The sequence below is a fragment of the Dunckerocampus dactyliophorus genome, chromosome 19 (genome assembly GCF_027744805.1).
Source record: "Dunckerocampus dactyliophorus isolate RoL2022-P2 chromosome 19, RoL_Ddac_1.1, whole genome shotgun sequence".
In the NCBI taxonomy this organism is placed as follows: Eukaryota; Metazoa; Chordata; class Actinopteri; order Syngnathiformes; family Syngnathidae; genus Dunckerocampus; species Dunckerocampus dactyliophorus.
The window spans coordinates 1,765,207-1,788,691 of NC_072837.1; the positions used below are offsets into that span (position 1 = coordinate 1,765,207).

The 23,485-nt window shown below is 44.2% G+C and overlaps 1 protein-coding gene and 1 non-coding gene across 7 annotated transcripts in view; one reads left to right on the forward strand and one right to left on the reverse strand.

Moving 5' to 3' along the window:
• The window catches only part of LOC129172148 (nuclear receptor coactivator 7), a 45,338-nt gene that overhangs the window by 6,195 nt on the left and 15,658 nt on the right, over window positions 1-23,485 (reverse strand). Inside the window, exons 1-10 of one of the 6 annotated variants that reach the window (XM_054761604.1) lie at window positions 11,146-11,265; window positions 10,214-10,394; window positions 5,600-5,757; window positions 3,410-3,480; window positions 3,225-3,332; window positions 3,050-3,136; window positions 1,728-1,853; window positions 1,272-1,456; window positions 852-1,006; window positions 263-790 (exon numbers count right to left, since the gene is read on the reverse strand). In XM_054761604.1, coding sequence (XP_054617579.1) covers window positions 263-790; window positions 852-1,006; window positions 1,272-1,456; window positions 1,728-1,853; window positions 3,050-3,136; window positions 3,225-3,332; window positions 3,410-3,480; window positions 5,600-5,757; window positions 10,214-10,251 — 1,456 coding nt within the window. In that variant the 5' untranslated portion in view covers window positions 10,252-10,394; window positions 11,146-11,265. Of the gene's footprint in view, window positions 1-262; window positions 791-851; window positions 1,007-1,271; window positions 1,457-1,727; window positions 1,854-3,049; window positions 3,137-3,224; window positions 3,333-3,409; window positions 3,481-5,599; window positions 5,758-10,213; window positions 10,419-10,617; window positions 11,046-11,145; window positions 11,266-23,485 lie in introns of those variants that run through there. The other 5 variants (XM_054761605.1, XM_054761607.1, XM_054761602.1 and 2 more) reach the window with 5 other exon arrangements.
• On the forward strand, window positions 11,393-11,464 carry trnae-cuc (transfer RNA glutamic acid (anticodon CUC)). Its single transcript has one exon. It is a non-coding gene; the product is annotated as a tRNA-Glu (tRNA).

A 23,485-nucleotide genomic window follows, 5' to 3' on the forward strand; every position in this document is an offset into this window, starting at 1 on the left:
GTCGGAGACGGGCGTGGACAAACACAGCTCGTTGGCATTAAAGTTGCAGACACACAAATCAGTGTGTTCCCAGTGGGGTTTTCTAAAAGCACTTTTAGTCTACATTCCAGCAGCAAGGCTAGATTTTGGTCAACACGCTTCTAATACATTGTTTTGGACCTCTTATTTAACTTGTGTGAAAAATAGTAGAATATGGGGCCTTTAAGATGTGCATAATAATGAGGCAGCTCTTCCATCACGTTGACTGACATAATAGCCTTACCTTCAATGGGAGCCTGCATCCTCTCCAGCAGCCACGACTTCATCTCCGACTCGTAGCTCTTCCTCCGCCTCTCCTGCTCGCTGAGTTGCTCCACCTTGGCAGGTCTCCTAGGACCATCCAGGTTTTCAGGCAGCTCAGCAGCCTCACTCAACTTCCTGATACCCTCATCCTCTTCGGTCGCTTTAGATTCCTCCTCTTTGGTTTCCGTTCGGCTTGTCGGCGTGCTGTGCAACTTCCCCGGTTTTTCCATCTCTGCAGAAAACTGGATGGACTCGCCGTCTTCTACGGAGCTGTTCTGAGCTAAGCCTTCATCCTCGTCATCGTCCCGTGTCCCTTCAGTTTGGCAAAGCTTTGATGTGTCCTGGGATTCCTTCCTGTCGGTGTTCTTTTGTTCTTGGAGGTCTCGCTGTTCCCTGCGTCCACAGGACGATGCCTGCGCTTCTTCAGTGCTCCCGTTGACTGTAGGCTCCAGCTCAGTGAAGCCCTCATCAGAGGGAGACTTGTCAGTCTGCTCGCCCTCTGCGCTACCTGTCATCAAGCAACATCATCTGCATTTGCTTCTGTCGCTTCACGGAATAAAACTTCTCACCAGTTTCCAAAAGGGCCGACTCCATGTCGTCCAAGATGATGGGCTGCTTAGCATCCAGAGCTTTGTAGCGGCTGAAGGGGTTCAGGTCCTGCTCTGACGGCAGCTGCTCCCACTCACCAGGCCTGTAGACAGGGCACAGATCCTGGGGTAGGTCGCTGTGGGGCAGGGTCAAGTGAGGATGAGAAATGAAAGGAACAAAAAACAACAAAAAAAGGAACATAAAGCCCAACATAAATGACAAATGACACACAACTGAAATAGATGATGTGAAAGAAGTACGTAATGCAATAAGGTAGATGGTGCTCTTGTAACAGAGAAGATGGTTGGAGATGAGAACAAGCATGGAAACTGGAAGGAGGAACTAGAAAGGAGCGACGAGGTGTTGCCTGAAGAAGATGATGATAGTGACGGGTTGCTTACGACGGCAAAGCATCTTTCAGCTTCATGCGTGACACGTCATCGTACAACGCCACAGAGACCACCTCCTCCATGGGGCAGATGAGGCCGTACTCCTCGCAGCCGTGCTCGATGACCAGTGGATCCGACTTGTGGGGGTCGAACATGATGTTGTTGGGGGTCACGATCAGCACGCCGCCCACTACTCCCTGCACAACATCACCACTGCTATGTAACTGATGCCATGTAGGCTCCTGGGCTTTTATGCTATACAGCCATACTGTAAAGCAGGGGTGTCCGAAGTGCGGCCCGTATTTATTTATTTTAATCGGCCCACGACACATTCTGTAAATATAATTTAACAAGAAAACTACAACAAATAAATAAAACAGCAAAAATTGAAAAATCAGCAGTAATTTTTACAAAAATAAATAGAACATATAATTATTATCATCATCATCATCACGTTCAAGTGCTCACCATTCCATCTGTGAAGTACTTGCAGCTCATCTTGATGAATTTAACTGTTGCCGGGCTCTCGTCCTCTGAATTTGGGGAGAGCTGCCGTTGCATTGACCTCGCTGACCTGCAGTTTGGGCCGCCATCCTTTAGCAGGCAAGGTCAGATCACGCAGCTGGTTAGATGTAGCACTCATACACTTCACAATGCAGTGTTCCCTCGCTGTAACGCGGTTCACTTTACGCGGCCTCGCTATTACACCGATTTTTTTTGGTGTGCCATTTTTTTACAGTGTAGCATGCTTTTTTTTAAACAGCGTATGAACGCATTGTCTTCTGCGTCCCGATTGGCTAAGAGATGCCAGGTGTCCTGTACAGTACAGAATGCATTCAACTTGCCTAATTTACATAACTGTTCGATCGCTAGCCGTGTGGTTCTTTAGTGCTGTATGTGTGCAACTTTTCCCCCCGACAAAACCTCACAATGCTGACCAAACGCTCTGCACAGACAAAGGCACCTGCAGTTGCACCAAAAAGGCAGAGGAAGATACGAACCATTGCACAAAAACTTGCACTGCTTGACATGCTGAAGGAAGGTAGCACTTACACAACTGTAGGGCGCCATTACGGAATAAATTAATCTTCGGTTCGTCCCATAAAGAAGGAGGAAAATAACATCAGGACGACAGCAGCAATCAATTTTCAAAGGATTCAAAAACGGCTTTAACTGTCCGCAACAAGACCACGGAGAGGCCGCCTCTGCGGATGCCAGGGCGAAGATGAGACAGGATGAGACAGGCTTATTTTGGAAACACTACATCGCTGATTCAGCCCATGACCAAGGCGTGAGCTGCGCTTTCAAGGCCCTCCATATGCGCAACATACAGTATGTATATATTATCTCATGTCTGAGAAAAATGTATAAGTGTGTGTTAAGGGGTTTTACAGCCTTAAAACACACATAATAAACAAAAAAAACATCTCCTGTAAATGAAAAAACATGTCCTGTAAACGAAGAAATATATAATGAATGAAAAAACATATAAAAACAAAATTCTACACCACGAATTCCACTTGACACTGGTATTTTTTGGAACCTAACCCCCGCGTTAAACGAGGGAACACCGTACCATCTCCAACATCTCAATAGAGGCCACTTTGACGCAAGGCAACCTAATGAGATCCAATGCAAGAGCTGCTTATGCGTTGGTTCTCGTTAGGTCACATGGGTGTAACTGATGTTCAGTTCAATTTCCTCATTTCCAAACTGAGCGTGAGGAGCTGAGACTAACAGGAAGTGGTAGCATGTGGAACACAAATAAACGATCTTGCTAGATGATTTACCTGCTTCGTCTCCAAAGAGGAACCATTGCTGAGGGACGGGTCAGTGGACTTGGCATCGGTCTGGCTCACATCAGGAACAAACAGCTTCTGTAATAGTGATGGACAACGTTGCTGGTCTGTTAGCTATGATGGTGAGGAGATTTAAAAGTATCTTCAAGTGGCTTGAAGTTCTCACCTGCCCGGGGTAGACGCTGTGAGAGAAGAGCTTGTTCAGCTGGACCAGCTTGTTTGGGGTGATGTTGAACTTGAGGGCGATGCTGTTGAGGGAATCATTGGGTCCCACCTGAAAAAAGTCCACTATGTCAAAAATAACGACACGCACCCACTGATGATGCGGTTAATAAAAGCAGTTCTGCTCACAAAGAACTCCACTGTCCCTGGCGGCCTCCTCTTCTCCCTCTTTGCCGGGTTGTTGCTTTTACAGCCATCAGCTGTGACGAAAACAACATAGAAAAGAACACAGAGGACACTATTTTGTTATTAATAGATCAACCCAGTGTTTTGTAAGGACAAAGTTCAAGCACAAATCTGAGAAAAACATATTTTCATAGTCACTTCTTTCTGAATTGAAAGACTGTCATCATCCTTCCTTATTACACTGGAAAATTGTGTCTCGGTTATAACTTTTTGTTTTTTAGGCCTCATCGCAGACCATCTGAAGGGTCCACCTTCCAAACCTAATTAATAAAAAAAAAGGTCCCTTGTCTAAAAAAGTAAAAAGGCCACAAGGTACAACAACAGAGGGCAGCGTATCACCTGAAAGTGTACATACCCGTGTGCCACCCCTACAGTAAAAACAACTATTCTTGCAAGCTTTTTATACACTGAACTTTTGAATGATGTTCTTTTTAAACTTCAAGCATTGGTCTTACACAAACAAGGCAGAGTGGGAATAGCTGGTCCTCGTCATTTCCCCAAAACCGTCCTTGCTTTAATGTTGCAAGACGAGCTAGTGATGAAATAGTAGTCTTGGGTTCGTCATCCTCTAAAGTAATGCCAACGTTGGGTGGCTCTTGTGTGTGTGTGTGTGTGTGTGTGTGTGTGTGTGTGTGTGTGTGTGTGTGTGTGTGTGTGTGTGTTTTTCAAACCGATAAAATTCCTGCCTTCCAGCACCACTGTAGGTTGGTTGGTTCTATCCCAAAAACTCAAAAAGGCTTGAAATAATCAAATGAAACAATTCTAATAATTACAATTTATTTATATATTTACTGTGATAAGCGAAGTTCCGCAAAGTAGGATTCCTTGTCCTTGTGTTTGTCCCTTGCAATATCGCGTTTCAGAATATATTAAGTAACTAATGACGGTTGTTTTGTGGACGACTATGGTCTATCATTAGTCCAAACATATGGAAATACTAGTGCTATGTAGTATTCTGATCACTAGGCAGCAGTAATGGCACAAAACAATGAGACTTTACATTACATTACCTTACCTTAAGTCAGCCATGGCATGTCCCACATGAGAGTGAAAAAAAGTTCTCCTCCCATTCCATGTGGATGTGGTAGGTTTTTCGCTTCTTAAGTTTAGAGGAAATAAATTCCCTTGCTTGATTTAGGCCAAAAATATGTAAAACCTGCTGAATCATGCACATTTTTGACTAATAACAGGCCATATTCAACCATGGAAGAGCATGATTTATTCATTCATATATTTTGGAGAAAAAAAACAGATAAGAGTGAATCCACAAAATTTGAAGCGCAAAGTGGCGAGGGATTACTGCACAAGTACATTTGAACAGAAGGTGGTTAAGTAGAAGGTTATATTTCCTTTATTTATATTTTTTGGGTGAATGCTGTATTCACATTTGAATGACAAATCCATCAAAATGTGTAAAATTGACAGCAACTTTGCACAGTTCACAATTTATGTAACACTAAATAGCAGAATTATTACACCATAAAGTACGTGCAGGGTAACCTCAGGTGACAGAGTGCCCCCCTCCACCCCCATTCCCATCCCCCAATTATGTAAATACCCCAGACACCATACACACACTCGGTTATCACGAACACACTCACTATTTGACCACTGACAAAGTCCACAGTCTGCATTTGCTTCTTGCCAACTGAGACCCAAAAGCTATTAGCAGCCTCCTCCATGGTAACAGAGAGGCATGACTGAGCTGTAGAAGATAGCTAGACTCCAGCTAGACTCCAGCTGCACTCAGCATCCAAGACAAAAGCTCCTGTAATGAACACTGGAGCTCATAAATGGTGAAGCATTAGCTTTTATTGTAGGGAGGCCAAGGCCGTATGCTGTGGACGTGTGCAGCGGTGGACTTTAGGCAACAGCGCTGCTGCATTCTTATCAACACGCAAGGTAATGGCGGATAGAAAGTGGTCAGTCGTGCTAAATGCAGCACAGCACAGGATAACAGGATAAGGGTGATGCAACTTCCCGATGAGGTCATTATAAGAAACGGCGCATGAAACAAAGGATTTCTGTGTTGCTTATCAGTCCGCAGATAGTCAAGTGAAAGCCCAACAGTGTTAGAATTCGAACATGGCAAGCATTTTCAGAACATCATAAGCTTGCTGCCGTGGTCTTTACCTGACCCAGCGGGTGTCTTTGCTGTTATTCTCTGCAGGCCGGTCTTCTTGTTGGCTTCATTGTCATTCGGCACGTCCGGACAGGAGATGACCGCCGCGCTGTGCTCGTTCACGACCTTCTCTGATTGGCTCTGCTTGAGCTGTCTCCGCCTCTTCAGCCTGATGGACCAAAACACAAAAGGGAATGGACGCTTGTTATGAGTGCAGCCTGTCGGAAGTTGGCCCGGTTTTGGTGTAATCTAGCTAACAAAATAGCGTACAAACTCATTATAGTAGAGTTTAGACCAGTGGTTCTCAACCGCTTCCAGCATCACCCCTCAATGACAAACGGCAACCCAAATTGCGCACGTTTTTAACTCAAATTTCTCAAAAGGCTTACATTTCATGAAAAGATGAGTGCCGTTTCAATAGGAAGTAGTGCAAAATAACACCAACAGAACCAACAGGCTCCCATAGGATTACAGAGCAGTTACTCTGAAGCAGTGCGAAACTGAACATACACAAATGAAGCATGTCAACACATAAAAGTGTCCCTGTGACATTCAACATGAACGAAACGCACTTAAACAAATGTGCTAGCTCGATGCTACTCTACAATGAAATGTATGCGCTAGTGAGGAGTAGCATTTGTGATGTCACATGCCGATTTCAAACACCTCCAAATATGACAACAAAATAGACAACTTAGAACAGGGGTGTCCAAAATGTGGCCCGGGGGCCATGTGAGGCCAGTGTCTGAGTTTTTAAATCGGCCCCTCGGCACATTTTAGAAATACAATTAAACAAGGAAACTTAACAAAATCACCAAGGAAAATGGGAAAAAAGCAGTTATTTTATGAGACTAAAGTAGAAATATTAGAATAAAGTCAGAATATTAATATAAAAAAAGATAAAAATTACAAGCATAACGTAACTCGTAATACAATGAGGAAAAAATGTCATTTCACAAAGATTTCCTCAATCATTTTCACAACATCAACAACAAAACAAAGTTGCGAAGTGGGAAAATTGGGAAAAAGCTGTGATATTATGAGAATCAACTGAAAATATTGTGGGAATAAGTCAGTGTTGTGAACAAAATCACAGCCATATAGTTGAAATATTTGTAAAATTGAAAAACAGCAACAAAAATGCAAAAGACGAGTAGCGGAGAAAAAGAACTGATACTCCGTCAGCAAGAACACAAAGCCAAGATGCAGGCTAGAATCACATTCCACCTGTAAGCATAACATCCTCACAAGCAAGCACTGCCCAGGGCTCAATAAGAGATGGGACGGACACAATCAACATCTTAATGACAGTTGATACACCACTGCATTAAAAAAAGAGATTATTTTCATATACAGTATTTTTGGGTCGCAAGCCACCAGTTGGTTAAAGGGTCCCAAAACAGCCTACCCAAAATGTGGCTAAAGACACTCAAAACTGCAAAAGCAAAATGGAACCAGCCCTCAAAAGACTGTTATGAAAATAATCTTCCCAGCTAACTACCTATGGAGTAGTTTGGTACGCATTTATTGAGTTTCCGTTGTAAAAGGTCCCAATATATCCGACCCAAAGAGCGGCTATAAAAGCATCTAAAGTCACTCAATCAAAACAACGTAATATAAATACTTTGTTGAGTCCTTTCAGCATAATCTGTCTATACTCTATTAAGCTAACTACACTACTAAACTGGTTTGGTAGGCATTTTATTACATTCCCATTATAAAAGGCCACTGAAATACTGGAATAAAAATACTAAACCACACCTAAAGTCACTGAAACATCAAAAAAACAAAAGCAAGCCATGCCTCAAAAGAATGTTATGGACTGGTTTGGTAAACAATTCATAAGTCTGCCTTGTAAAGGGTGGTTGCTCAAACGTTCTGATTTCTTCCAAAGGTGAATAGAACGAGTGGGAATTTGAATAGTCAAAAAATGCTGTGGTTTCTGGAGCTATTTAATTTGCTAGGTTGCTATGGCAGCCCTTGTTTAACGTAATCACTAACAGGCACCACAGTGATGTAATGCCATCGGTTGGGGTTCACAAAGGGGGGCGGCTGGCGCATAAGCAGCCAATCGGACTTGCAGGTTGTTGCGGCACTTAAAAGATAACGAAAGTGGAAGGTGGTAACTTGAGAGTGAGTATAAAACGGTCATCAAGGACAAGACTTCCATTGATTTACCAAATGCTTTCACTGATCGGGGCGGCTGATGCGTCTTCCAGGCTAAAAGAAAACAAAAGAGAAGTCTTCTTAATGGAGCGAGAGAGCAAGATGGGGTCGATAGGGACTGCAGACAGCGCTAAGGCCTCTCCCACAGCCTGGGGCCGCCACTTCCACTGATGCACCGCACACTGGATGTGCCAACACTGGAATCTGCAATCCCAACAACACCATCTGTTTCACTCAGGGCTATTTCCCGAAAACTGCCCTTCTCGCTACCAACCTTCACTCCTAACAAATATGCAAGCAAGGCTACATCAATAATGAAAGAAGAATCCATCTCTATGACCCAGCATTTTTTGGTCCTGAAGTCAACAGAAACACCAAGGAGGGCTCAAACCAGCAGCCCCTTTCACACGATTTTGTATAACAAGCAATTTTCCATCTTTTAAGATAATATCTGCTAGCCTCTGTAACAGAGGCAGCTGCCTGTGCGAAGTTTCACATCCGAGTATGTACGGTAAAGTGATTGCAGGATGTCGATTCTGTGTGAAAGTGGCTGTGTTCTGTCTGAAAGGCACAGCTGCAGAACATAGACGGCCTTTCTGTTACTACACTTTTGTGTGATCTCCGAGTAACAGAGGCTGACAATACGAATGCATAAACAACACATGCAGTCATGGACGTGGATGAATTGAATGGTCAAAATTAGAGCTGGGCAACGTTTCAACGATTACGGGTCCGATTCTGATTGTGAACGATTCTCAAATCCGATGCTTTAAAGAGGCAGGGTCATAAAAGTTTGCATGGTTTAAATGAGGGCGCAAACCAGAGTTCTTTTTGGAACAAATGTCTGAACTTCTCCATGTTTTAAAAAAAAATGATTTCAACTTTTTATCAACTTGACCACCAGTTTCTTCCAGGGCTATTTTCAACCCGTACACAAATATCAAACCATTCACCTTGAATATAAATGTTATGAAGCTTCTTTTTACAGGAGTACACTTGTACCTGGCAAATGAATAAACAAATAAATCACAGGAACGTTCCCATGTGGACAGTGGACAGAGTGCTGTTTTTTATCAAGTTCAGCCCAACTTTTAGCCGCTTCTTCTTCGCTCGGCAAACTAGGAATTGAAATAAAAAACGTGAACGACCTCGGGAGGATCGGAATGTTAGTGCCGGTGGCTGTCGATGCTGGAGACCCGATGCCCAACCCCAGTCAAATTGGAACGGCTAGATCCTTAAAGAATATCCACCTAACATAAACAAAGCATTCCATACGCAGTAGTGCAAAGTTCAATCATGTTTTCCTACTGCCATGATTCAATCAATGAACGCCTGCCAAAGTGTGTGGCTCGCTTTGTCCAACATTAAGTGACAATTACTGGCTAGTTAGCGTGGCTGTGACCAGTCCCGCTTCCCGGCTTCAGGTTTCAGTACGGAGCCAACATTCAGCTTGCAATCAACATCCTCCTCATCGTCCTTGGGCAGCTATTCGACAGTGATGAGGTGTGGCTATTATTGTGTCGGAATACGTGCTGACAAGAGTATCAGGGGATGACGCACCTGGCAGAGGGGTGCAAAATGGCAGTGGACCATGATGTGCTGATACAATATTGTATTTTATTTTAAATGAACGTATGGACAACGCACGAAACGCAATGGCTGTCAATGGGAAGTGTGATAATGCACACTATACAGGAAAAGTCTACGGTATCGTTTGCAATTCGACCAACGTTATTGGAAAAAACATGCCTCAAAAGCCGCATAAACAGTCTTCTGGGACTTCAGCTCAGTCAGCATCTACAAGGATGTGGAGGCACTCACCTCCTTGGTAATCCTCGTATGTCCCTATGTATCCTCCCACACCTTTCAAAAATGTGAATGGCGGGCACACAATAGACTTATTTGGTTTATTACACAGCTGTTACTTTTAAAACATTAAAAACCATAAAATTAGGGTGAGTTGGTATATTCTATCGTAAGTGTTATTATATGCCAGTTAACATCTTTCTACACTTGTATGACAGTTAAGCATGCCAGAAAAAGTGCAACGCCTCCAATTTTGACTGAGAAACCTTTTCATGTAACTTAAGGGGGAGTAGTTGGATTTTATTTCATCTTTCCCAAACAGCTGTTAACTTCTCTTTACACTTGTATGCCTGTTAAGAATGTTTTTAAAAGTCTACATGTTCATAACGCCTTATAACTTTTAAAATGATGTCATGTTTCATCAAGGGTGGGTGGGTATTGGAACTAGTTGAGTTGTTTTTCCACTTGTTTGATGATTAGGAATGCTAATGTTACTTAAAACATGAATACATTGCTTGCACGGTTAAAAAATAAACAACTGAATTCAATGTCCACTATTTCCTCTACTTTTTCTATATGATTTAAGGTACCACTGTATACCTATAGTATAGTATAGTATAGTATAGTATAGTATAGAAATAGACAGGTCTTACCTGGCAAAGTATCCAGGCTTTCTGTCCCTCTTTTCCATCTGTCCTGGGTGCTAATTCTGCATGCAATGGAGGACACCCATAAAACCATCCACGTCCACTGTGTCCCACCTAGCCTGCAGCCTTTGGAGAAGACCCCTCGCCTCACAGTGCTGTGTTGTTGTCGTCACACTTCTTCCTTGTCCTGCAATGAACCACATTCCCTTGACTGCAATACCCCCAAACACAAGAAGCCTCGTCATGCTCAGTGGAAGATGAGACCATTCAAAAAGCAAAAAAAAAAAAAAAAACTAGCATTCTGCAAGAAGACATGCACAACTGCTTCTACTTAATACTGATTTAAGTACAATTATGTAATCATTCTAATTATTCTCTGAATGCCTGCATGTGAATTAAAAATGAATCACCTGTGTTCAGAGGGTTCAGAACGCGATTTAAAAAAATAGCATGTCACAACAAGCCTGACTTTCCAAGTAGCCTAAAAATGTTACATAATAACACGGTTAATGTTAATTACTGGGGAAAAGTGACGTGCAGCGACGTTACACCGCGTTTAGCTCCACTCCTTGCTTTGCATCGGCGTTAAGACATTATTCAAATCTTCACCGGAGAGACGGACTCAACTGAGATTAACAATCTGTGCCGTGCTCGGATCGAAAACAGAGAGCAAGGTCCGGTCTCGCTGCTGATGCTTGCCAATGCTTGCTAATGCTCGCTAGCTAGCTACTTTGTTTACAAGACAATGCAAGCCTAGTGGACACAGTAGGGATATGTCAACTGAAGACGCCGGTCCTCCTTCTCCTCCTCGTCCGTCTTTGAAGAAGCGGATGTAGTTCCATGCTATTCATTGTAACGCTTAAGGTGCAACAATGCACAGAAAGGCTACGATGAGAGGGTAATGTAAATATTAGTTTCGCCAAAATCGCTGAACATACCTCGCGTGCATCCTGCATCCAAGCTAACGTCAAACTGAAGACGCGACCTTGGGCACCCCCTTGTGGCAAATAAAGGGTATAACACACACCGGTCGCCAACGTCATTGTTGCAATTGTATCTTATGCATATCTTGTTTGTATTGGTTTGTCTAATACGACAAAGTGAGTAATTTGACCTGCCTTCGACATCAGCAATACAGAGTTGACGCGCAGTTATATAAATACGATGGCGAATCAATACATCACATCCCTGGTGGTCTAGTGGTTAGGATTCGGCGCTCTCACCGCCGCGGCCCGGGTTCGATTCCCGGTCAGGGAACACCTTTTTTTTTCGACAACACTCATAAATGCGAAAAGCACACGGCTGATGAAGACCAGATGAGAAAATATGGAACCTTGACGGTTTTGATGGCTTCCAACGTTACTGGCATGACAAGGAGATCCCACCTGAGACATAACACAGTGGAGAAGGTGCCATCATGAGCCTTCAATGAAGGTTGTGCAGGGGTGTCTAATGGCAGCTTGCCAGGTGGAGATGCTGCAGGGGGCATCCCTCACCACTAAAGGTCCTCTTCTGTGTGGCAATGGCGGGATTTTTCAATAGCACAACGCTGCAGCTCACAATGCCCGCCTGACAAAGGACTTCTTCCAGAGGAATAAGCTCACTCTTTTGGATCATCCTGTGAGTTACTCTGATCTAGATCCAGCTGAGAACATTTGGGGATGGGTGGCAAGGGAGGTTTCCAAAAATGGACATCAGTTCCAGACGGCGGATGCCCTCCGTGAAGCCATCTTCACCACCTGGAGCAACATTCCCACAAGCCTCCTGCAAATACTGGCATCTGGCATCAGTCTTTCAACTGGTCTTACAATGTTGATGTATTAGACGTCCAGATATTATTTGGTCAGTAGGTCGGCTTTCAAGTGGAACACAGATTTGTTTTGTCCTGGTTGCCCAATGAAATATGACAAAAAAGATAATAAACGTACAGTTATGTCCACGGCAGTGTTCAGTTTGTGTAACGTGAAGACACTTCTTCGTAGGCACACGCAGAAAATGTTCCTTTTATTAACACTCGTTGCATAATTTATCGTTTTATCGCATACAGCTTGTGGTTTTTCAAGCACAATTTTCACCTTACAGCCTCAAAATCAGGTCATGTTTCATCACAGGGTGAGTGGTTACATTTGAATTTACCAGCTAACTTCTTTTATACTTGCGTGACAGTTGAGAATGTTGAAGAAAGGGCTCATTCTCAACATCTGATTGTCTTACTAGTGTGTAGCTTCCGTAGGTGCGTCGCCAGGGGGCAACCTTAGGCAGCAAGTAGTACAATTTAGGGACGCTGCAGATTTTGATCAGGTGTCATTGTACAGTAAATTTCAATCAATTTACCAAATCAGTACAATCACTTTATAATAATTGAGCCCACATATTAGCTCCACTATGCCTTTATTGTAATGGACATACGTTTATTTTCAGTTCATCTTTGAATCTTGAATAAAGATTCTCCTGAGCAACAATGGAGTTTAGGCCTATTTGACCTGACTCAAGTTGGACCCTTTAAGGCGGGGCACGGCAGCATCCTGTCTTGTGATTGGACAGTACAGGAGTTAACCAGTTGCTGGTTCAGTGTGTATCTTGGCATTTATTTTGACAGGCGCTATCGTTGCGCGAGAGGAGATAAGTTTTTGTTGGGATCGCCGTGGCGCCGGTGAGTTCCTCCTCCTCACATCAAGTGCTCCTACAACAAACCCCTCGGAGCAAAGGATTATGGGGGTGGTTATTAGCTTGAGAGAGGGGTTTGTGTTGGCAGGGAACCTGCGGGCCTGGGTATCATCTCCCACTGGCATGACCCTCAACATGATCATGTGACTTCGTGGGACAGGACAGCCGCCTCCGAAGTCACCATTATTCATGTCGCCGATAACGTTACAATCACAACAACGCGTAAGAGAGGCCTTGAGCAGATCTATAATGATTCCGCCCAGACGTCACACACACGTCCAGCTTTGACTACAACGGCTGATAACGTCAAGTACGCAGCAGCAGCAGGAAGCCGTGAAACCTAAACACCCAAAACAGTTATGTCACACAAACGATGATCGATGGCAAATATGGGGGGGTCATAAATTCTTTCTAATGAAGCCAACCTGCGAAGGAAACGCAGTTAAGGCAGCACTCAGAAGGCAGTTCCTCCATTTCCCCCCCCCCGAGTGTGTTTATAAGAAGACATAAAGATGCTGACAGGCTGTTGTGTGACGAGCAAATTAGGACAAGAAATATGTGACAGGGTTAGGGTTTCATTTATAGCCGCAAAGGCAGCAGATGTTGCACCACAGAAGGTTCCCCACATGAATCCCAAAACACAAAAAGTAGCAAAGTGAATATACAGCAATCCCTCGTGTATCGCGGTTCATTTGTTCCAGACCGACCGTGGTACGGTAAATGAATTTCCGCAAAGTAGGATTCCTTCTTTGTAAACTGAATATATGGCATAGAAAACTTGTTTTAAGATTTCTAAATGTTTTTTCACATGATTAGAGCCTTGCAGACATGAAATAAGACATATATTGTCACATTTACACTTCTGTTACCCAAAATAATACATAAAGAAGGAAAAGAAGCCATTTAAGACCGTTGACCTTGTAGGGGAGCAGAATAAACCTGCAGCACATTAAATTTAATGCTAGGTGTAGCGTTCCTTTGTGTCACTATGTGAAATCAATGCGCCCAGGAAAGAAGCTCCGGTAAGGGTGAAAGTGACCAAAGTTTGGCTAAATACTGGAAGTATTCCATGTGGTCATGAATGTGACCGTTACAACGGCATGGATAGAAAAGCAGAAAACCTTGCTGGAGGTTTGTGGCGGTGTTTTAATAGCAGGCTTTGTCGGCGGAATAGGTGTGTCCCATTACGTGCATTGATTAGATGCCTCTTTTTCAGCTGTGTGTTCATGTCTCACATGGGCAAAATTCCCCATTCCAGATCTCCATAGCGACGTACCCAGCGGACCGTATGCAAATGTTGCTTAAAACATGAACGGGTTTTATGATGGGAAGAGACTTTAACCCTGGAAAATGGGAAAATAAACTGAACAATGTTCCCTTGCAGCCTCCTCAACTCATTAGAGACAAATTGTGTAATAAATTCCATGAGCATTATTTTCTATTAATGCTTTCGAGGTGGTGATAAGGGCTGCAACAGCTGCATGATGGAGGTTAGTGCCTCTCCCTTGGTGGTCGATGACTGAAAGACCCCCTTCCTGGGTTAGCATGTGGGTAATTAGCCCTCACACTGGCCAGCAGGACCAGACAGGGCTTAAAAAAGCCCCTCTCTCTACTGTACACCATCCAGTGCCACTACAGCCGCTGTCAATCTGCCAGGCACTGCGGCACGTCACCTTTAACCCAGGAACTCAGCAGCTAGGCAAAAGGTTATCACCGCTGGGGTTGTAGCTCTTAAAGCTCCGGGAAGCGTGTGGGTGCCCCCAAAAAAGAAAGATGGGAGTAGAAGTAGAAAATAAACACCCTTTTTCCATCACATGACTGTGGCAGGGGAGCAAACAGTGCGGCGTTGTTTCCCCTGCTTATCGCTGCTGTTGTTACAAGTAGAAGACTGGACGCTAAGAGAATGCGAAATTCAATAAATGGCTACATTTTCACTTTTTTTGTATGGGCTAACCTTAATTGACCCTTAGCGCATAACATAACGACTGTCATGCTGTGGCACGAGTAACACCACTGGTACTTAGAGCAAGGGTGTCCAACCCTTTTCCACTGACGACCATGTCCTGAAAAACATTTTCGGGGAAAAAAATCAAAGTGTGATACATATTATTTATTAGGGGTGCAGGATCATTATCAGGGCGATATCAGGGAATCGTGACGTTACACGGATAAATCCTATCAATCCAATAACATTAAAAACAGCAAAAACAAATCAAGCGCTCCTTTTATCTCCTGCCTGTGACGTTAACGGCCTGTTGTAACGTCCCCCTGAGCTCTCATGTAAACAAACATTCACTTTAAGAGAAAGGACGTTGTACCAAATGCTCCACGATGAGAAAAAAACCTCATTGAGAACACAAAAAACTGTATCAGCCACCTGAAACGCCAGCGTCGCAGCGTGTGAAAAGCGCAAAAGGTTTGCCAGAGACCTCCGTGGCGTCACACTGGCTGCTCGGAACATGTGTCTGAATACAGTGTACCTTGCTGGGCCACAGCAGGCGGCTCCCTCCGCTCCATACTCCGGTTCTCCTGATGGTATTAGCGATGTGGGAGTAGTAATGTCATCATATTTGATTGGGACAAATCAAAAGGTACAGTTGGTCAAATCCTAATTTGTTCACGTCCTTCTTACCTCCACATGTGCAAAAATAGATATTGGTCATCGGTATCAAATCGGTCTTGAGAAGCAGAAAGCTATAGAACTTATTCTCATAGAAACGGTAAAATTTTAACTTCATTCTCGTAAAAGCACTTTCTTTAAACATAATATTAAGATAATCTTCTTGTCAAAAAGTAAATAATAAAACAATATTTGAGACATATACACGTGAAATAAAAATACAAACACAAACCAAAAATTCAAATGAAATTTCCCTTTGCTGAAACGTTGTTTGATGTTTATGGAAGGCAGTTTCCCTGCTTTTTGGGGTGGTACTCACCACTGATCTAAGCACACTAATAAATCACTTGTTTAACTCTCCTGCCATAAAACAGGGTTGCCATGTACTGTAATAACTCCCTTTTTCAGACCAAAAAAACCCAAAGAAAACAGTCCATAAGTGCAAATATGACCCCCTAGCTAAACAACAGCTATAAATTCCTGTATGATTTATGACAGCATGTATGATAAGTTAGCTTTTCATGCACCGTTGAGCTACTAATAGTCCTCTGAGTGGTCGTGTTAAAGGTAAGTTGAGCGTGCTATTACCGTCTGGAGATGTGTGTTCTTTTTGATCTTGTTGTGTGTGTGTGTGTGTGTGTTTTCCCACTCCCACACACTTGCTTTAGAGCAAGCCAGCGCCACATCGGTCCATCATCACAGATATGGCTTGTGGTTAGATAGCAAGTCTGGCGGCACACAAGACATTTTGTCCACTCTGTCATGTTTACTTATAATGATAAGCTTTGATGGATTCTCCGCCATGTTATAGACGCCGCCACACGCACGCTCAGCCGCTCACTGACAGCCACACACACGCAGCGGACAACATAACGTGTGTACGTGTGGCAACAATGTCCGCCAAGTAAAGCGTATTCATTGTAAACATCCACTTAGTATGTGACGCTACAGAGTTAGAAGTCAACGTGTGTGAAGGCCAATCGTGTGTCAAACGAAGGGAGTGTTTAGTATGAAGGAGTATTACGGCCAAGCTGAAAAGAAGGCAAATTACCAGAAAAGAGCGGTCATGTGACCACAATAAAGTGGAGATATTACAACAGGGTGTCCAACCTTCTCCCAGCGAGGGCCGTGTACATACAATTTCAAGGATGATACATTTTGTACAATAAAGATGTTGAAACCAATCCACTTAGCTTTGAGAGCAAATAAACCAGAGTAAGAGCTAACAACTTCACTCATTCATAGTAAATTCATTTTAGTTTCAGAATATGCAGCGGGCTAATAAAATAACGAGCTGCGGACCAAAAATGGCACCCAGGCCGCACTTTGGACACCCATGTACGCATCATGGGGGGTAAGTCGCTGTTATTGGACTACAATGCTGATGGGGATGTCGTACAACTTCACGTCAAAAAATCCAGACTGCCCCTTTAATATTATGACTACGTAATATGATGACTTCATTCATGTATTTTTTTAAACCTTAATGTAAAATCAAGACGTTATTTCCACATTATGGTTTTTTCTCGTAAGAGTATGAGTAATATTATGACCTAAGTCATTTCACTGTCTTGTAATGGGTTTATGAGTTTAATTCTGTAAACCTTTCTTGTAAAACAATAACATTATTTTTGCAATTTAATGTAATAATCTTTATTCCCAGAGTACTATTAATAATACACGCTATTTTCAGTGTGCCCCAAATAAACAACATTTTTTCGGGCAGTTGCACAGATAAAGGACTACCGGGACATTTTTGCAAGCGTGTTTCATTCCAAAGAAAAATCCCGTGGCTCCTCCTCAGGTGGTTTAGTCTACAAGGAATGAAGCTGCACTCTGTGATCTGCTGGTCGGCCTGCACAGTGTTTCCTCCTTCCACTGAGTGGGTTTACTTAAGCCGGGCATTTGGCCAGACCACCACAACAGTTGTGGACCAATTAAGAAGACTAATGAGGTCTGCTATTATTGCGTGGATACCAGTCAGTGTGTGTGTGGTGTGTCAACTCAAAGATGCAAAATGTGGGCCAGAGAAGGATGCCAGAAGAAGCTGATTTTTGTTGAGTTAGCACATACGACTGAAGGGGATGCAAACCCGCACCTCCAAGCTTTACAGCCGGTCCTGCTCATTATTTTTGCACATCTTCACACCCAAGGACGCTGGCTGCACTTTTAGGGAGTGAGCGCCGCAAACAACGCGCTCTTTCTTTCTTTTTCGCCTCATTCTTACGCTACGCCTCAGAACCTCCTCTCCAGTCTGTCAAGGCCACCCTCCCACTTGCTAGACCCAGAAGAGGTCAGAGCGGGAAAGAGCAATAGTCAACACACGCACACACGCACACACAGAGAAACCGTTACAAATCTTCTCCGCCTTATCGGGGACAAGCTACTGATAAGTGTGTCTCCCCTCCCCATCCGAGAGATCCATGTCTGAAAACATGAGACGCAGCGAGGAAAAAGTGGAAATAAATGTGTGACAGATTGATGGCTGCATTGACTCCTGGGTCCTGCCCTGTCCTGTCCCGTCCTGTCCCGTCCTGTAAATGCAACAAACGGCCAAATGAAATGTCCGAATGGGAGCACAAAGCCACGTTGAGATGATAATTAACAGGGTTTAGATGACACGGGCTGTGGGAGTCGGCGGGGGTGTGTTTGCACTCTTTGGGAGCGCTGCACCTGCAACTAATGATGTGAAACTTCATCTGTCTCGGCCCTCTCGGATCAAACTTGCACCCGATGACCCATCAGAAACATGAAAACACCTTCTAGAAACATCTGCCAACGCTGTAGTAATAATAACGCATTAGATTTGATAGCGCTTTTCAAGGTACCCAAAGCGCTGTCACACACTGGGGGTGGTAATCTACGTCTGTAGCCGCAGGTGCCCTGGGGTAGTCTGACGGAAACGTGGCCGCCAATTGGCGCCTACAGCCTCATTCCCATCCGTACACCAGTGTATGAATGCAGACCCCTGTAGATGCTGTGGTCCGCCCTGACATCATCGCTATCTGCTGCCCTCCATGGAGACAAATTAGCCAGCAAGTGCGGCGAAGACTGGCCTCAGGCTTTTTCATCGCCTTCAGTGACGTGTGAAAGCCGACTTTCCCTTCATCATATCTCCGATGTGCCTTTTTATCAGCATCTTTCGGGAGTTTCCCTTGATGATGCATGAATTCTGTGACACCGTGAACTTTTACACTTCATGTACATCCACGTCTTTAAAACACAAAGAGGTTTCAGGGTCACTCGGCCTTGCTCGGTGGACCAGAAACGACCTCGAAGCTGATTTATGACCTGAAATTAAGGTAACACATTTCTATGGTTGATCAAAATACATTAGAAGCATGATGTCATTATTCTCGCTAATCAGACCATAAAAATGAAACACACAGAAATGACATACGGGAGGCGCTGCAGTACTCTCCTCATCCTGAAGGGGTGGGGGCACGCGTGAGCTGGAAGGTGCTTGTCACTGCCTGTCGCCGTATGTGGCTTGCATAGCTGGGTGAACAACGATAGAGAATTTGGAGTAAATAAATCATCATTCTCCGACCAGTTAAGAGGAAATCGGATCCTGTCCCGAGGCACAGCAGATTTTAAGAAAACACCATAACTCGGTCGGCGCTGTGCACGTGAGTGCACGTCATGGATGTGCAGGGGCCACTGCTGTGTCAAGGTGGGCTGGGTCCACAGTTCCCACAGCCTGTGCGGAGGCATCCTCTGCTGCGCTATCAGCGTCCGTCTCCGGCCCCCAGCACCGGCGGGCCCCCTGACGTCAGCCCTGTGCTGATAACGGTGGTGGTGGGGGTGGGGGGGTTGAGGGCCCATTTGGGTTGGAGGAATGAGGTGGAAGGAGAAGAGGGAGGGAGAGAATGGGGGAGGGGGGGTTACACTAACAGAGCCAGAGGTGGATAAGACCCTCAGACAGATAAGAGGAGGCCGAGAGTGGAGCCTCTTTTGTTTTCCAGCGCTCCTCCTGTCCCACTATTTCCCACTGCAGTCAAACCTCGGTCTTCCTCCGCCCCAGGTTGGTGATATTTTCCCAAAAATGTTGCCAGTTTTCACACACTGTCTCGGTTATCGTACAATATCGCACGTAACAAACTAGCTTGTGTGCCCTGTGCTGCATCACTGGGGGCGGCAGTGGATCCGGAGGTAGAAGAGCAGGCCGTCCAGAAACCGGAAGGTTGGCGGTTCGATCCTCGCTCCCTCCACCCAGTCCCTGAGCAGAAGACTTCACTTGAGTGCTGTCCGCATGGGTGTGTGAATGTGAATGAATGAATGGTGGTGGTGGGAGAGGCCGTAGGCGCACACACTGGCAGCCACGTTTCTGTCAGACTAGCCCAGGGCAGCTGTGACTACAGATGTATCTTACCACCCACCCGTGGGTGACTGAGGAGCGACGCTTCACTGTGAAGCGCTTTGAGTGCCTTGAAAAGCGCTACATAAAATCAAATACATTATTAATATTCCGCTGAATTGAGTGTCCGAACAAAGCGCTCTACATGTTGCTGCTGGGCATCTGTTTGCGTGTTCTCCCTGTGCGTGCGTGCATGCGTGCGTGGGTTTCCTCCCACATTCCAAAAACATGTTAGGTTGATTGGCGACTCTAAATTGTCGGTAGGTATGAATGTGAGCGTGAATGCTTGTTTGTCTATAAGTGCCCTGCCATTGGCTGGCGACCCGACCAGGGTGGAGCCTGCTTCTCGCCCAAAGTCAGCTGGGATAGGCTCCAGCATACCCCCGCGACCCTAGTGAGGATAAGCGGCGTAGAAAATGGATGGTTGCATTTTTGGGCTTCTTGGATGGATTCATTGGATTTACATGATTTGCTACGAGAAAAACAGCTTTTTGCACGTTTTGGTATTTTGTCTGACTTTTGTGGAACAAATGAACAACGAAAACTATTTATTTGGAGTTGGAGATGGCCATCTTGGCCCGCTCTTTAACCCTACCTGGTGAACCCTGCGCGACCTCTCCACAGACACCTTCAGCCATTGTTGTGATGACGTCATCTCACCTTTAGCTAACCCCCAGCGTTACCCTTCGGTTGCTCCTCCACGTGCAAACAAGCGGCTTTCCCTCGGACCGCCACATCACACTACAGGTAAGCCTCATGTGTTAGTCTGTTAAACACTGCCACTGCATTAGAGTGTGTGTGTGTTCCCTATTTGTTCTTCAGGCTTGCGAGCGAACTTTGGTCACCGCTTATCAAGAGCAGAGGACCTGGGATCCCTGCATGCGTCTTTAAATGCTAAAAATACACCCGCTATAGCTCACAGACACTCAAGTATGAACACAGGTGGGCTTGTCGCAATAAATGCCCACCAAAATATACTCTACTGTACACTATCAGGTCTATCCAGGGACGTTCCCAAGGACCTTGACTATTATTCTAATACATAACGTTAATGCAAGGCTCTGCTGTACTTTTACTTTTATGCCAAATGGCTAATGGACTTTTTAATTTCATGTCAAAACATCCCCTACTTGGCAAGAACACTTGCTAACGCTATTTTGAAGACTTAGTGAAAGCCACGAGTCAAAGATCCTCTATATGAAAGGATCACTGCTGCTTTTAAGGACCTACTTGTACTACAAAAAAGTGCCCCACAGATTCTCTCTCTGACAGGAGCATTGCTGTTTTTAAGCACCTACTGGGAAAAAACACTAGTCAAAGCTCCTCTATTTATTTTAAAAACCTACTACAAAGACTCAAGTCAAAAATACTCAAAGTGCACTCTGCTGCTTTTGGGAATCTACTGCAAACATATTAGTCACTCCCACATTTTCAACTTAACTCACAGACCGCTCCGGCGTCAATCACGGGCCGGCGTTGGCCCGCAGGCTGCCAGTTGCATATCCCTGCACCATATGCTAGTTCCTGCAGTTTGTTTACATGACGACAGCGGTTTTGGAGCCAAAAAACAAGACTTTTTTTTTTTGTCTTGCCACTAAAAATGGTGTTCAGTCTGGGCATCACAGTCAAACCATCACAGTAGTAGCAGCATTTGTGCTAATAATCAGTTAAGAGTACATTTAGGTAGCAGCCTTAGCTAGCCATATTAGATATATGCAGACGAGGGAGGACAAGCAGCAGGTGCTAATGAGTGGTTCTTCATAATATCACATCGCCAACTAGTGGCCTGGCATGCTCGTGACACCACAAGTTTTGCATCTGCATGCAAAGATCGATGAATCCTTATCACGCGTCATTGAGTATCGCAAAGACGTGTTTGCGCTGCTCTTCAAACAGTTCGCCACTTGAGCCGCCACGACTGAGAACCTGCTGCAACTGAGGAGTTAATTATTTCTCCCAAAACACACTCGCCGTGGACGGCGTGCGGGTATTTGAAAAGAGAGATCGTGTCCGGTCGCCGTGTGACTCTGCGACCTCCGCTGCTCAAACACACTTAAAGCCACAAGCAGAACACGGAAAGGCCCGAGAATGAAGCGCATGTATGGCCACAACATTAGGTACGCCTGCACAATCAAGTGACACCCAAAATGAGACTGGATTATTATTTTATTATTGGAGCCGAGAGCTGTGCACTCATTTGCGGTTCGATTCCGCATGTGTACCAAGGTTTCCCAAACTTAGGTTCTGGTTCCCAAAATGGGTCAGGGGTCAGTTTCAATGAGTCACCAGTTGTTTTAGGTCAAATTATTTGATTCATTCATTACATTATATTCATTGTAAAGCGTGTAGGCGCATCATTTTGTGGCAAAAAGCTTTTTTAATTTGAATAATTGAAATGTACACGTATATAATAATACATTTGATTAGGTTTAATATTCGTAATGAGCTTCTACGCTAAATAGTAGCTGGTTATTACGTCCATCTTTCCAAAAAAGAGAGTCATTTAAACAATAAATGAATATAACCAACAGCTGGAAGTGCATTAAACCTTTCAGACTAAATGATACATGCTTGTTGTAAAAATGAAGATGACATTACACGTTAAATAAAAGTGTAGACTTTGTAAAAACAAATGAAATGCTGACACAAGCAGTCACACAGATGCTGTGATATACTAAATATTTTGTTTTATGTTTATGTTAAAGTCTTTGAAGCGCGACTCATTCATTAAAGGACGTAAAATGCGAGCGCAAGAGAGGCTGGGAATGGAACAGTAAGAAGTGCTGTACGCAGACGATGTTACGTGCCTCAGTCCGACAGTCCAATCAGTCACACGGAAACTACTCGAGGTCTTTGTGAGCGTTGGACACACAGTGAGTTCATATTGATTAGCACTGTTCCACCATTATCAGCAGAGCGGTGTGCTGATGATCAATCTCATCAGATAAGCCAGCCAAGCAGGTGAGCTCAGCGGATTTAGAAAATGAGATGAAAGGTTAGTTCATGAAGACATGAGACGTATTTGTGTCTCCGTGTCTTTTCTTGCATTGATGTCTTCTTCCTGGAGCCAGGAGTCTGCCATCGTCTCACTGTGTGTGTGCGTGTGTGTGTGTGTGTGTGCGTGTGTGTGTGTGTGTGTGGGGAAGAGGGGCCAAAGTCAGTCAGTGACCCCAAAATGATTGAGTCTCTGGTCCAGCCAGGACGGGGACACTTTTCCTGGTGCCTTACATTTCCTGGACGCTTAGCCCCAACAACTACCTTGACCCCAAACGTTGTCACCAACAATTCATTAATTACGGACACAACAGAGTTTGCCCAGTGACGTGACAAAAAAATCCTTTTCAAAGATAATTGTTGTTATTTAAGTCAACATCATACAATTTCCAGTTCAAACTAAAATATGAAAACATTAAAATCACAAAAGACCTGACTGTGATAAGTCCATTTAAGTGAATAATGCAAGATTTTCATAGCTAGAACATCAGAAAACCCGTTTTCGACCTCCTAAATACGATTTTAACATCTACTACTGTTAGAGCCCTCTAGACATGAAATAATACCCCTATAGTAGACGTAGTAAGAGAAAATAAGACACCCAAGACATAAATAACTCACACATTAGCATTGGGAAAGC